Source organism: Aptenodytes patagonicus, chromosome 3 (assembly GCF_965638725.1).
Source record: "Aptenodytes patagonicus chromosome 3, bAptPat1.pri.cur, whole genome shotgun sequence".
In the NCBI taxonomy this organism is placed as follows: domain Eukaryota; kingdom Metazoa; phylum Chordata; class Aves; order Sphenisciformes; family Spheniscidae; genus Aptenodytes; species Aptenodytes patagonicus.
Window position 1 is genome coordinate 131,401,399 of NC_134951.1, and position 15,283 is coordinate 131,416,681.

The 15,283-nt window shown below is 41.9% G+C and overlaps 1 protein-coding gene across 1 annotated transcript in view; it reads right to left on the reverse strand.

Annotated features, from left to right (window-relative positions):
* XRN2 (5'-3' exoribonuclease 2) overlaps window positions 1–13,509 on the reverse strand; it is a 51,810-nt gene extending 38,301 nt beyond the window's left edge. The window contains exons 1-13 of the mRNA XM_076335256.1: window positions 13,389–13,509; window positions 6,451–6,578; window positions 6,259–6,370; window positions 4,914–5,025; window positions 3,735–3,793; window positions 3,566–3,655; window positions 2,370–2,442; window positions 2,214–2,264; window positions 1,710–1,867; window positions 1,201–1,275; window positions 965–1,098; window positions 814–871; window positions 616–723 (exon numbers count right to left, since the gene is read on the reverse strand). Coding sequence (XP_076191371.1) covers window positions 616–723; window positions 814–871; window positions 965–1,098; window positions 1,201–1,275; window positions 1,710–1,867; window positions 2,214–2,264; window positions 2,370–2,442; window positions 3,566–3,655; window positions 3,735–3,793; window positions 4,914–5,025; window positions 6,259–6,370; window positions 6,451–6,578; window positions 13,389–13,463 — 1,233 coding nt within the window. The 5' untranslated portion in view covers window positions 13,464–13,509. The remainder of the gene's footprint in view (window positions 1–615; window positions 724–813; window positions 872–964; window positions 1,099–1,200; window positions 1,276–1,709; window positions 1,868–2,213; window positions 2,265–2,369; window positions 2,443–3,565; window positions 3,656–3,734; window positions 3,794–4,913; window positions 5,026–6,258; window positions 6,371–6,450; window positions 6,579–13,388) is intronic.
* Between the last annotated feature and the right edge of the window lie 1,774 nt (window positions 13,510–15,283).

Consider the following 15,283-nt stretch of genomic DNA (forward strand, 5'->3'; position numbering starts at 1 on the left):
ACTACCCTGAAAACCTATGGGGGGAAAAAAAATGTTTTGCCAGCGCTGGCACAGTATTTTTTTGACTGGATAGTGAATACAATTCTCTTCTTTCATTCACAAGGTGTTTTATCCCCTGCACTTAATGAATAAACTGGAATATGTCTGCAAAAAACCGCACAGACAAACTGCAGAGAGAGACTAAAACAACAACAATCTCTGGACACATTTCCAATGGCAGGAGGCACTGCAAGGCAAGAATGCACTTTGAATTCATACTTAGTATGCCACCTCTGCTCATGGCTTGCACTTCCACAGGTCGCAGCAAATTACAAAACAATTCCTTCTTCAGATGTCATAACGGCTATTCAAAAAGCTGCAGGCAGTAACAGAATTCACATAGTTTTCATTTTGCTGTGACTTGGGATAACAATCAGAAAAGCAAGCCTTGCAGTGCAGGAAAAGAAAATCAACTGGAAGCACTCAATTCCTTTTCGAATACAGAGGAATTCACCAGAGATTACAAAAAAAATACAAAGTTCTTTTTTTTTTTCTTATTCTACTAAAGAAGCGTCACAGTCTAACAGTAACGCAAGTGACTAAAACCAAACTCCAAGAATGTAACAAAAAAATTACATCGTCGTCTTTTCTCTTTTTGAAAATACTATCTTCAACTTCTCCAACAGCTAACATGATCATCTGGACTCGCTGTAGGTTGACAAAACCACTTTCTGTGAGGTACCCCTGCAAATTAGAAAATAATATATTTGAAAAACAAGCCTATTTTTGTAGCAAACACCCAGATATTTTCAAAGAAAAAGCAAAAAAATTTACCCCAGTTTTGTGCACCACATTTTTATATATATTAACCAAGCGATCAATTGCTCCCTCCCTAAAAAACAAACAAACAAAAGCATGAGATTCTTACTATTTAAAGCCACAGTAGATATACTTGCAGGAAAAGAAAACATATATTCTCATCTACCTGATCTCCAAAGATGGTAGATGAGGAAGAAAGTCATTTCCCACAAAGAAGCACATAAAGACCCAGTCATCAACACTTCTTTCAAAATCAAAAGTGAAAGGCAAACTGGCCATAGTGAGTTCTCTTTCCAAATACTGCAACACACACACAAAAGAAAAAGGACATTAGAAAACACTGTGTATAGAGTTTAAAAATATTATTTATATAAAGCAGATATAGTAAGTGCTTCAACATACCTCTCGCAAAACACATAATCGGATGAAGATAAATTCTTGTTCAGCGATAGGAAGACTGTCTGCAAACTGATCGTGCTAAAATAAAAGGAAAGAGCTGCATTACATCCAAGCTCACCTGAAAGTTTCTCCAACTCAGTTTTTAAAGGCTTACTTCGGGAGGAGTTAATTGGTATACAAGCACAGTTTCTCAAGTTCTTATGCCAAGCGTGCATTTTGCTGCTTTGCAAGTCTGTTAAGTTACTGATCATTTTCTCTCGCCAGTTAAAAAAAACCAAACAAAACCAAACAACAAAAAACCACAAGTGAGGATATTAGGTTTGGCATAATATTTTTGTGCTACAGAAGTACAATTTTTACTTATCAATATAAGAGGAAAGCTAGGTAATTCCAGTAACATAATTTGCATTATGTTTCAGCCAAAACCAACAGCAAGAACAGTTTGGGGATCTCGTCAAAACATAAATTAGCTTATAGATAAAAAAAAATTCTAGAAATAGCAAAATTCTTACCTTGCCTTGTTTTTCTCTGGGCAAACCTTGGCAATCCTTAACCTCATGACCCATCTGGTTACAAAGACCACATGGCTTGGGTTTATTTGGTTTAAACTCTTCCCTAATTATAGTGAAGTTTGGTTCATGTGTAGCTAACCCAAGCATAATCAGATCAGCTACCAATCAAAAGAGAAGAATAAAATATAATGAAGGATAAACATTATTAAGCTTTTTTAAAAAAAAGTTTAAAAGCAAAGTACATTGTACCCCTACGCAAGCGTGAACACACAGACGTGCTTACCCCCGAAATACCCAGATAGTACAACTAGGTGAAAGCTAGCCCTTCAGCTATGGACAGTGCTAGATCCTTCCCCACATATTACACAGAGCTTTCAAGAACTAACAAATACACTGGATTATTTACACAAATACAAGTGAAAGCCCCAAAACTACAGCCCAACTCAATCACAAAACAGCACAAGAAAGCTTAATAGGACATATTGCTAGCAAAAGAGAACTCACCATCAGCCCCACACAGACAATGATGAGTGTTTGGGTCATGGTTTGGTTGAGCTACACAAAAGAAAATTGCATTTAGTCAACCAAAGTCACGTAAATAAATCATTACTGACCATACCGTAATTTAAAACAAAATGTTCACATTTATTTGAATTTTACCTCTTTGTCTTCTAATGTAATCCATGATTTTATGTTCACCTTCACCAGGAGCACTAGCATCAGACAAAATAACCTGCGACACATTTAAATTACGTAAACAATTTATGCCATCAAAGTAAAAAAAAAAACCAAACAACTTACGTAGTTCATATACTGAATACTGAATTTGACTTATGAATATCTGAAATCCTAATTTGTAGTTTCAACTAAAATATTATAATTCAAAATGAAATTATTTAAGAGTTTGGAACCAACGAATAGACCTTCATTTTTCTCTACTAATTCTAGGATGAAGCTGACACATTCATTCAAATACCACTGAAATTATCCCGTCATTAACTAACGTATTTGAAGTTCCCTGATAAATTATCAGGGCAATCGAAATACGCACTAGAGAACTAACAGACAAAGCAGACATATGCCCGCTTCCCTTTAGATCTTCTAAACTCGTAGATACACTGATACATTATCACATTATACACTTCCTTACACTGATGTCCAGATGAGCATTAGCGTTTATAAAACTCATGTCTGATGGAGGGAATTAAGCAGGGTCGACTGCCCTCTAATTAGACCACTTTAACAGTCAACTTATGGAAAATAAAACCAACAGCTGCATCTGAGAAGACTGACTGTTCTGCCCTCTTGCACAGAGCAAACACAGGGCTGTCAGAAACAAAACTCAGTGGGGGTGGAGTGGTTGAGGAACAGGAGGAGAGAATTTCAAAGTCCAGAAAAGCAAGAAGCTGATATGTATTATTTTCGTTGCCTGTCATCTATTGTCATCCATCATTAGAATAACGGAGAAAATGCAGCCTACCTGAGGTAGCAAACAAGTTAAAAAAGAAGTAGTGAGAAGAATACATATAAAATGTATCTTGACAGTTTTCCCCAAAAGAAGGAAAAGTATTCCTAAAACCCTGTCTCCCGTTGTATCAAATTGTGGCTTCTTTTCATTCTTTTCAATCTTTTCATTGCTCTTAAGTGAAATTAAAACAAATGGTGCTGTTAGATTGTGTTATTAGGATGAAACGTATCTCTGAAGTCCCAGCAGAATGTGCAAGTTGGTCCATTATTAATAACAGCACAGTGTCAGCAGATGAGACGATCTGTTAAATTCATACTCTTCAATCATATCCTAACCCAGCCTAATAGATCACCTTAATTTTCCTCAAGTATGAAACCGTGAAACTTACTGTCAAATTTTTCCACCCTGGGTCACTGTTCAAACGGTCAGCAATGTAATAGCGGAGACATTTAGCAAGATTGTCCATAAACTCAGTTCCCTAAAAAGTGACGGAAGAAAATAAATTAAACCTTCATTCAGACACTGGCAATTGCTGGTTAAAGTGCAAGAATACTTACCGGGGTAATACAGTTGCTGTCAAATCTCTCTTTCACTTCTTCTGGAGGAAGAAGGCCACCTAGAGCAATAAAAACATTTAACAGAGGTAAATCGATATGGAACATTAAAAACATTTTTGCATGATAAAAACCCAGATGGCTCCCTGATAACGATTAACACTTATTGAAAGTTAGTTTGTTTAAAAAAACAAACAACAACAAAACTAAAACAGCTCTTACCATTATATTATCTCCATCTTAAAATAAGGTATTAGTACATTTACAAACATTGTTGTTACTTCAGAAAAATTATTTCACTACCTATTCTGTCAAAAGACTGTGAAAGAAATCTCAAAGAAACTAAGCTTGCTAAATGAGATAAAACATTAGGAAATAATTATTTTCTTACATATTTTCCCCTATGTTTCCACTATCTATTCACTTGGGCTCACAAACAGGGTTACACCAACTTCTCTCATCTCTGAGCTTCATAAAAGGGTCTTCATAGTCTAGAAATGCTACAGGAAGAAACGTTAAAAAAGTCTTTGTCCTCCCTTTTTAATCTCTACCTAGGTTACACTTGGCCCTCTCACTTGGGCTACAGCATTCATTCCTCCTACACAGTCACCTGAATTAATTGCTCCAGCCCAGACAGCATGCTTCAGCTACACACACTCCTTTCACTCGAGTCATGTCACTGTCACTCTTAGAAAGTTGCACTGACACTGTTTCCTCACCGAGTTTAGAGTTTCCACTGTCAAGTAACTACCCTTGCTCGCAGTTCATTATTCCTGTGCAGCAGCGTTTTCATTTGATCCCCGCTTTTAAGCCTCAGCTCTCCTTTCATCAAGTCCTACAGATTTGTACTTCCTTCCATAAGGGTTTTGGTTAGTTTCCCACTACTACATTTATCCCTGCTCTTCTGTTCAATTTTTTTTCTAAAGGAATTAAGAGTACTCAACACAAATCCATTTCAGGCAGGAGACAGAAGAAGAAAAAAGTGACATTTTGTTTTATCTTAGTTCTTAACTTTGGAAAACAGATCCATCCTTCTGCAGGCTTGCTATTCCCTCTTTCTCCTAGTAATGCACAGACAAATACCCACTGAACAAGACATCCCTTTTCTAACCCTTACTGAAGCACTCAAAACAAACAAGGTGACTCTCATTTGAAAAACCTCAGATATGGCCACAGTTCTACCTTTTGCCAGAATTTCTTGTCTTATTTTTTGCTTCTCTTCAGCAGCTTCCATGCCCTCCTTTGATGCTCTGAATCTTCTTGACCGCTGTTGATTCATTTTTGCACGTGGAGCCTAAAAAAGTATCATAACGCTTGGTTCAGTTATTGCATCTGGACAATTGTTTCCTTCCTGGGCAAGTCTTTTGAAATTGGCCAGTCTGTGATTATACAACCATTTAACGAGACATCAGTCTACACTGTAACTGAAACAGGGATTTCTGTTGTCCCTCCCTCGCGTCACCATTAGCTCTCATATGGCAGCACAGGGAACTGAACCCGTTTCTGAATAGGTCTCTTAAGCTTCTCCACGAGGTAAGCCAGCAGCATGCACAGCTGTACCCCCATCTCAGACATGCACAATGCTCAAGGATTCCAAGTTTCCCTCGCACAATGAATGAAACTCACAGCGACACGTATCTGAAACCATTATTTATTGCATACCCTTTCTCCAACAAGAAACTCCTACAATTGTATTCATAACTCTTGAAAATAAAAAGACTACGGCAGACAGTAGTTAGCTATTACAGTTAGCAGGTATGTTGGGGTTTTTAAAAGGCTACATCAACATTTAGTTGGGATTACTTCTATATACACACATACATTAGGAATTCCTGAACTTGTATTCAGGTTAAAAATCTTTTTACTTAATGATACTCACTGTACCTTTGAGAAACTGAAAAGCCTAGAAAAACAACCAAAGCTTAAGAAGCCTACCAGCAGTCTGCCAGGCCATTTTGGCATCTCTCAGTGAGACTATGCAATTTGGATAGAAAAATACTCAGTAAAGCAAAGTTATTAAGAAAAGGTGGTATCTTTCATTAGACCAACTGATGTACTGAGCAGAGATGAGGATCAGGTATGGAGAAAGACAAGCTTTCACCTTCAAATGTGCCTTAAGGCTAGCCTGTGAAATATTCCACAGCACAATTCAGTCACTGCCCATTTTAAGTGCATCTGCTTAAACAGTTTTCTGGTCTTTCCCAGCCTGCAGCATAAATTAGTACTAAAGCCACAGAACGGAGGAACATAAGTAGTTTCAGGATGTTACTGTCTTAGGGAAGTTTCCTGCTTTTCAGAAGCAAAGTTCAGATTGCAGTAGACTACATTAGCCAGCTCATATAAGCCTGTGGACAACAAAACCCATGAATACTTTTAATTACCCTCACCAAAATTAAATTAACAGTATATTTGCCCCGTAGTTTTTCATTTTAGAAAACTATTTCCCAAAGGATCTTATGAGAGTGGATGGCACCTACCCTAATTTTACAAACAGCCATTAGCAGTAACTAAATATATCGATACTTACTACTCCGTCTATAGCCATGTAAAGAAGTCGCCTTGGTCTTACAATGTTGAAGATCCTGTCAATATACTCAAAAATCGCAACCATCATTTCATCTTCATTTTTGGGTGCTGGCCTAAAACATAGAGCATTCAATTTAACATCTGAAATGCTATCAATAAATCCTATTTGTAAAGAGACAAAAAATTGCCTTACTTGTCCTCTGGATGTGTACAAGGGTGAATTATACCATTCATATCCAAATACAGGTTATCAAACTCCACCTCATTAGGGTTAGGTTTGCTTGTATCAATTGGAGCCTTGACGCCATTGCACTCTTTAGCCTGTGAACGCAGTCAAAACAAGTATTTCAGTACTTGATTAGAGAAGTATCACAAATAACCAACAGAGGTATTAATGTACAGACTCATAAAAGTTTATTTTCTTCAAGGGCGGTAGAAAAAAAGATAGCAACAAGCTACCCACATAATTACCTGAAGATGCATGCTTACACTATTAAAATAGTGCCTTTTTTTTTTAAAAAAAAAAGATGTTTATAAACTAGCACAACTAGAAGATATTATGATGAGTTACAGCAGAGTTGGTTCATTTCTGTTGATCAGCATGTATTATAAACAAGAACTTTCCATACCTCGTATTATTCCAGAAAGCAATCCCTTCTACTGCCAGGACCATACTGATGCTCTCAAAATTTAGCAAAGGGACTTCAAAGTTTATAATATGATGCTATAACTTTAACATGATAACCAAGAAGCATCAAAACCTTTCTACTTTAAGCACTTAGTTCCCCAGACTGACACATCCAAACAAACTTGCACCTCTGCCCTTTCTCACAGCGATACGTTATTTAAGTCACACACACAACTGGGGGAGGGAGGCAGTAAAAGTGATTCACCTATGGCTGACGACATATATTGGAGCCCAGCTGATGACATGACAAGCTTCCCAAAGTATATGAGCACATCCTGGTGAGCAAAGGACAACGAGATTTAACTGGAAAGAGGACTTTTCCCAGATTCCTCTACGCAAAGAGAGGAGATCCTTTCAGATCCCGCCAGCCAAATCTCCAGTTTGGGTATATATGTATTAGTTTTCTTGCTGACTATCAAATGCACTGAGATGCTCAAACTCCTGGACTCTTCAGCTCCTGCCTCTGAGTTTGTCTGTGGGTATATCTGAGATGCTAAATAAAATCCAGTCCTTACCTTCCACTTCTGCAAATAAGTAAAACTCTTGACTTTAATGCTTCACTCCCTCTATGTCAGTGCTTTTTCTACTGCCAGCCTGATGCCTAATGACCATGAAACCCAGGCCACAGTGCAGATGGTAAACTCGATGCTAAATTATAGTCAACTTAACCGCCTATAGCCACCTATGTTCCTGTATTTCTTTCGACATTCTCGAACACTTACAACAAGCTATACAAGGTAAACCCAGAAGTACAAAGAAAACAAATCTCAGCTGAACTGGAAGTGATAAATAATGCCACGTTATTTTGCGTATGCTGTCATGTCAATGACAAGTAACTATCTAGGTGAAGAGAACAGTCTCGATAATCAGCCCCAGAGCAGAGATCAGACTTGGTACCATAATACTTACGTAAAAAAAAAACCCCTCATCCCCTTCTCTCAAGCTGTCAAAGCAAGCAGTTTTGAAACACTGGTGAGTGTTTCAAAGAGCGGCTCCTCTACAAAGTGGATTAGCAACCATGTTCGATTTTGTTTCCTCACCATACGCTCTTTTTTAACATATAAACCACTGAATTAAACACCAACAACATCAGCGATGGAAGAGACGTGAGCTGATCAAGAAAAAGTCAAATGTATTTTCAGAGCTATTACAACTGGAAAGGGTTTTAACATATCACAAAGTTGGAATGAAGAGCACTCTTGAATAACTTGGCATAAAGCAAAGGAAAAAAGTGCATGTCATGTTATTACGTAAAGGCTATGATCACAGGATTACGTGAGAGAGGAGGGAAAAATGTGGTACTACTGGTCCTCCAGTTCACGTGAAACTTATCAGTAGCTGATCAACAAGCATCAAGCACTTCCTCTGAGCTTGTATTTGCAGACTTGCTGCTTGCTCCTCTTTTAACGAGTTTCCCCACATCTCTCATACAGAGCTCAATCAATCAGATTTAAAAGGAAAAACTTAGAGATTGTACCATCGACTTTCATACAATTTTCCTGCTTAGAGTACCAGCAGAACTAGCTGAACTTACCCCAGTCTTAAACGGCAAAAATTAAAACCTCTAAAGCAAAATAAGTCTTTATTCAGTATTTGCATTTTTCACAGTTATAGGTGTATGGAATTCTTTCAGGGCAATTTTGTGAAGTCATTTTTAAATAACTGAATGCTAAGTCCCTCTATTTCACTTCTTTAAAACAGGTGAAATTTCTGCTAATTCACATCTTTCCTATACTATTCATCCAAAACAGTCAAATCCTGACAGATGAAATCCTGACCGTTTGCTTCCTTTACTGAACTTTCTAGAACACACACACACACAAAAATCACATGGTTTTAGCAGAAAATAATTGTCAGGTGCAAACACTGGACTGTAGCTTGCAGTTCTAATAAAGTTACTCTGGGCAACCAAGACCGACAATTTTAAAAGAAGAGTATTCATTCTGGTTTACATCAGATAACGGGACGAGAAGCTTGCCTTGTGTTCTACTTGATCTTTCATCAAACCTCTTGCCAGAGCTAACTGTGACTCAGAAGATATCAAAGGCTTACAACTGTGTGATATGGAAAATAAAACTGCCCCCATCACAGATCTTATTTTCAGTCTTGAAGGTAAAGCAAAATAAGCATGATCTCTTTCAGATGGCTTCGAAAGCCATTCAGTTTTCATCTGCATACTGCTATGTCAGCAACTTTACCATTACATCCTCATAAACCTATCAGATTTTTAATGTAACAGCCTTGTAAAAGGTTTAAGTATCTGGGAGTGATATCTCTTGTGATATAACTAAACTGTTCACTTTTAATCTACAGCCTCTTTTGAAACCATTGAAAATAGATCTTCAAATATGATACTTTAGTTGCAGCTTTATTAATCCGTATGAATTTGATTAAGAATATTCTCTCCTGGATTTTATATTATCTTCAAGATCTTCCTCTTATTCTTCCTGCTCAGCTTAAGAAGAAGATTAATCAGATTTAAGAAAAAGAAATAATCTAGCAAGGTAAGAGAACAAGGATCAACTTTTTAATATTTCAAAGAGACAAGCTACCGGGAGATACAAAATTCCTGATTAGAGAGATTTATAAGCAATCCTAAAATACACATAGAGCTGATTACATCGTGAAAGTAGTTTAAATTCATCTACAGTAAGACAAACTACAGCTTCCCACTACTGTCCTAGTCCGCTCCCAAATTTATGACCAGATTTGAATATAAAAAATTGTAATGAATATGATTTATCCATGTGCTGTCCTTACTGTAATTGCAATGTGCTCTTAAGTTGGAACAAAGCAACATGGATGAGGACATCAGGATCTGATACTTCAGTTATTTTATATGTCATAGTTTTCCTTTTCTTTTAATAAAGAATATTTGCTATTACAAGCTCAGTTATTAAAAAAAACAAAAGGACATACAATCACAAACTCAGTAAAACCAACACTATATAAGCCTTTATTTTACCTAAACACTAGAGCAGTTTTGATTAAATAAAGATTAATCTAAATGTTTACAAATGTGATGAAAAAGGTAAGTGTTCTGCTCTTAGAGAAAACTGTTCTTAATTGTTACAGATTGTAGATATATTTGCTGTTTAAATTGTGACTGCTTTTAAATAGACAGATCTTAAAGCATTATCCAGAAACAGCTGGACAAGCTTGTAAGACAAAAATGTAAACCACCCATTTACAGTAAAGACAAGGCTGTAAAAGAATCTGCTTTATATTGTCAAAACTCTATTCGCAGCCTTTTGATCAGAACACTGCTTCAAAACGTCACAACTAAACTTCACCTCGTGGGCTCTTTGCTATTACCGAGCGCCGAGGCTATCTTGCCAGCATGGTCATAAATTGTGACAGATGACCGATGGAGCTGCTGTCTCCACGGTCTAACTTTACTGCTGGAATGGATGTTCATCCACGTAAGTCAACCCTGGACGTAATGAAGGAAAGGGCGATTTGGTGAATGAAAGGCTTGGGCCATACAGCCGGTTGTGACACTGACTACAAGCAAAAGACCAAACTGTTCATCTTTGCGAGCTCCCCGCTTTGGTGAAAAGGGGATAAAGCAAATCAACTGGCGTGAGTTGAAGACAACAGGTAGGATATGTGCACACACCTTCAGATGTTCTCTGAAGATCCACAGCCCCAGCTGGGAGAAGGCGAATGCCATGTCAACAGTCATACGCTCAATAGGTGTAGCCGGTAGAGACACATCATTCTCCAATTCCCCCCAGTACCCTTGCCAACCACTTTTTCCTGGCAGACGTGATCATGACACAGCATCCCTGAAAGCCCTCTAAACTGAGGGTTACCCAGCTCCTCAGAACAGATCACATCAGAGACACAAAAAAACGAGAGTTTGGTAAAGCGACCAGAACAATCACTGCTAGCTGCCAACAGCTTATTCCAGAGTAAGCATTTATATGAGCGACTAATGAGCTATACTTGTAAACCCACAAACCGCCTTTTTCTATAATAGCTCCCCCAGGCAGACAAATCCTCAAATCTTATCTATCCACTGGAGTAAAAAATTCACTTCTTGCAGCTACAAGTGAAATAAACTTCACACATCATGCTGAAAGAGGCTAACTGAAACCACAATTGTAATAAAAACAAAAGAGTAACTCACAGTTTTAGAGCTGTGCAACATTTGATTAATCCAAATCTATGATTCTGTTTCACTGCCTGAATCTGAAACGCAAAAACACCCTGACTGTAACAAGAACTGAATACTAAAACTGATCTGCCTGCCGTTCACATACACTGCAATCTTGCTGAAGGCAGGCAGGGTAATACATGCAGTCAAAAAACCAGTGTCAATACACAATTCGATCACTTTACTCTCTTTTCCCTTATCTTCTCTACCTTGCCCACACGTTTCTATCTCTTCACGGTACAGTGTTTCCCAAACGTGAGGCACGTCTCTCCCAGGGAAGGACAGGAGGTAGCAAAAAGGCAGAAGCCACAGCACATGCTCAGCAGCAGGGACGTGAACTTCCAGAAACAGTATTACGAAGAAGAGCAGAACCCAGCTAGTACAACCTGACAAAAGACGATACAAATTATTTGGAAAAGCATACAGGAAAAACAGTTTGGGAAGCATGAACTCAAGAGTCCGTCTTCTCAGGAAAACTTTGGCTAAGCTAGCCCTGAAGAGAATAACTTGCCGTGTTCGCTGCACTGTAGAGCTACCACAGTGCAGCTATTCAGATCCAATGGAAGTCTGTGCTGTCGCTGAAGGGAGACACCCCCGTCCTCCCCATCACCTTCCACCTCCTACCGTGTCCCTCAGGATGACACAAGCATTCATGCGGCTGCAGCGATGCGCACAAAGGAACCACCCTGTCTGAGAACCTGCCTAGCAAACACATATAAGCAAACATTATTTCAGCTGCGCTACTTCCTAGAAAGGGCTCCCCCGATAACCATACAGACCTCAGTGCTGGTGCACGGGAGAGGACAAATACAAGCCATCAGCTGACAGCACTGACCAGCCAGCTTAAAGCAATCATCAAACCGTATCTACTAGGAGTTGTGGCTTAGTGAAGACCACCTGTGGAGCCCAGCAGCTAGGCTGGGACTAAGTCTTCACCAAACAGCATCTTCTGTTGCTATCAAAAGGCAGATTTTAGAGGATGTCTTTGGAAAAATCAGCTCTCTGTTTGGGCAGGAGGTATTTCTCCTATACTAGAAAATACCAGCAACGAGACATAAAAAGCTGAAGCCGCTCAAGGTTAAAGAGTACAACCACAGACTTGTTTTAAGTCTTGGATGCAAGCATGATATCCTGTGTTGGTGGACGCACACACACACACACACAAAAATCAGAGTGAAGTATGAAGCTGCAGAAAGACTAATATGTGAAAGAAAAGACTGCAAAAATAATTAATAAGATCTGAAAGTGATACAACTGAGAAGTATTCAAATGCTACAAATGAGAGCCCACGGAAGCGTGTGACCATACGTACGCCAAGATACCATTTTAATCTTACACAAAACCGTGCAGCTATCAAGGCCGGTAGAGCTCCTTCTCAAACATCTCATTCCTGCCCTCACTCTTGCACCGGCACCGGCTTTCCTGAGCCCACATCACGAGCAGGATCGTGGAACCGACCCGCTTGCAAACAGGGCGGTCTCACGGAGACAGATTTGTTTCCAGACCCGCATGTTGTTTTTAACCATTCACACTTGCATTTCCTTACTCTTTTCAAGACAGGCAGCTCCACTTTTATTTTCAACGAGTCCTAAAGCTTGCTGCAGCTTGCAGTTTACAAAAAAGCTGTTGAAAAGCAGGGACTATGAAGAACGTACACAGAAACAAAACAAGCAACAGCAAAAAGCATCGCCACCGCTCCCCATTCATCGTAGGTTTTGCCAAACGCTGCCATAAAACCTACTTTTTGCCCGAAGCAACAGAAAGGCGGGGGGCCACCGCGCCGGGAAGGGCTCGCATTTCAAGGGAGAGGCCGAAGACCAGAAAGCTGGGGGGGGGACAGCCGGCTCCCTGCTCCAGACCCCCAGACCCCCAGACCTCCCAAGCCGCTCGCCCGCTCACGCACGCGAGTCAAAACCAAGCGGGCGCGTTGACTCCTCCTCGACACCGGCCGCTTTCACACAGATTAAAAGCACCCGGTCCGGAAGAAAAAAAAAACAAACAAACCCCCAAACCAAAAAACACACCCCCCCCCCCAAAAAAAAAAAAAACAAAAACCGCCCCAACCCCCCCCAGAACAGTCGCCCGAGAGAGCAAAGAGGGGGCTGGAGGCGGCACAGCACGGGCAGGCACTAAGCGCCAGCAGGTAACGCTTCCCAAACCGGCCTGCCCCCCCCCCCCCCCGGCCTCCCGCCCCCGACCCACAGCGCTCCTTTAGCCCCGGGGCGGCCGTCAGAGGGCCCGTCCCGCCCCGGGACGGGAGGCCCGGGGGGGCGGCCCGCCTCACCCTCTCCTCCACGCAGTTGACGATGATGGAGGGGTACTTGCGGCTGAGCCAGCGGAAGAAGGCCGGGACTCCCATGGCGGGCCGGGGGCGCGGGGAGCGGGGGCGGCCGGACCGCGGCTATCGGCAGCGGCGGCGCCGGGCGAGGCGGCGAACAGCGCTTCCGGGGGCAGAGGGCAGCGCGGGGCACCATGGGGGGAGCGCGCGCGCGCGCGCCCGCCCGCGGCGGCGGCGGCGGCGGCGGCGGCGGGGTCACGTGAGGCGCACGCGGCGGGGGCCCGCCATCTTAGAGGCGGGCGCGCCAGAGTGCGCAGGCGCGGGGGGGGGGGGGGGGGGGGGGGGCGGCGAGGGCGGCATGGCGGCGTGAGGGGAGAGGCGGCGGGGCCGCGGCCTGGGCTCGCCCCCGCCCTGCCGCGAGGGGCCCGCGGCGTCCCCTCGCCCCTAAATCGGTAGGGGAGCTCCTGAGGTACAAGGATGGCAGTCTAAGGCAGGCTAGAAGGGGAAAAGCCTGAGGCCAGGCTGACGCCCGAGGCAGCGCCGCACGCCGTCCTTCCTCTCAGACAGGGCTTCCTTGTGAAATCTTCGATTAACAAAAAGCCTGGCTAAAAAAAAGAGTGGCTTGCCGACGTGGGATGGTTTCCCACTTCTGTGGGATGGTTTAGGCAGAAGACGGATGACAAAAGTGGTTCAGGGCATGGCTGCTCTGCCAAAGCTAATGCTGTGGGGCGGCGTTTAGTTCCAGTAGGCCTGCCTCCACAGCAAGGAAATCGGGCTGAAGGGCGAGGCTCTGGAAGAGGCCTTTTCCCCTTCGGAAGGAGGCGGGGGCTGTTGGCAGCGGCTTCCAAGGAGCGTCGGGGGGCTGGCAGGCGGGCGGAGGGGCCGCAGAAGCTGAGGGGACGGTGCCAGAAGCGGCGAGCGTGAAATGGCTTGGTGCGGTTCGTGACAGTCGCAAGAGGCAGCGTAAAGAAGCCCCGTCCCATCGCTTTGCCCGTTGCATAAGCAAATACTATTAAGTTAGCCGTCTGACGGCGTTGAAATGGAATTAAACCTTCAGGTATTAAACAGGATTAACAGGAGGAAGATTTTGTGCTCTGCTGTGTCCTGTCACTATACACCAACTTCATTAGGAGGGCAGTGGCGGGGGCGAGGACATGAAAAAGCAGCCTGGGAATCATTAACAAAAATAACAAAATCTCAGCAGTGCTTATTGAGTCAACACCACTGATTTGGGGAGGGGAGAGGAACCTTGCTACCTTGCTAATTTGCTGTAGAACAAATTAACCCAATATTGTATTTCTCATTATTCTTAGCCTCACTTAGCTGTTGTTAAGCCATTTGCTGTTGTCACTCCTCTTAATAAAATCTGTGACTTGAATAAATTTCCCCAGCAACTTTGTATTGACACCACACCTGTGGTATCAGCTAAAGATTGTCCTTTATCTGTTCCTTACAAAACGTACCCTGATTGAAGTTTCCTATTGTAGTGCTTCTCCTCCTGGAATTTAGTATAGAGTAAGACAGCTTAGTATTAACATTTTGTTTGTATTGATGGGCAATCAGTTGTTTTTCTGATAATGCTAAAGAAAACAGAAGGCAGCGGCACTAGCAAATGCAAATGAAATATGATCATCTTATCTTATAATTACTTGCGTAAACAAGCGCTGGAAAAATTAATACTGCAACAAACATTTCCTTGAAAAGTCAATCTACGTCTTGCTAAAAAAAAAAAAACCCCAACCCAAAACAAAAACCAAGCCCTTACAAATATCCTAAAGCAAAAACGCATGCTGCAGAAGCTTATGAGCTGGCATCCTCAGTGAAGGAGCATAGCGGGTACGGGCGAGGTGAAAGCACAGCCTTTTCAGAACAAGAGAGGCAAGGCAGAGGCCGCTGGGCAG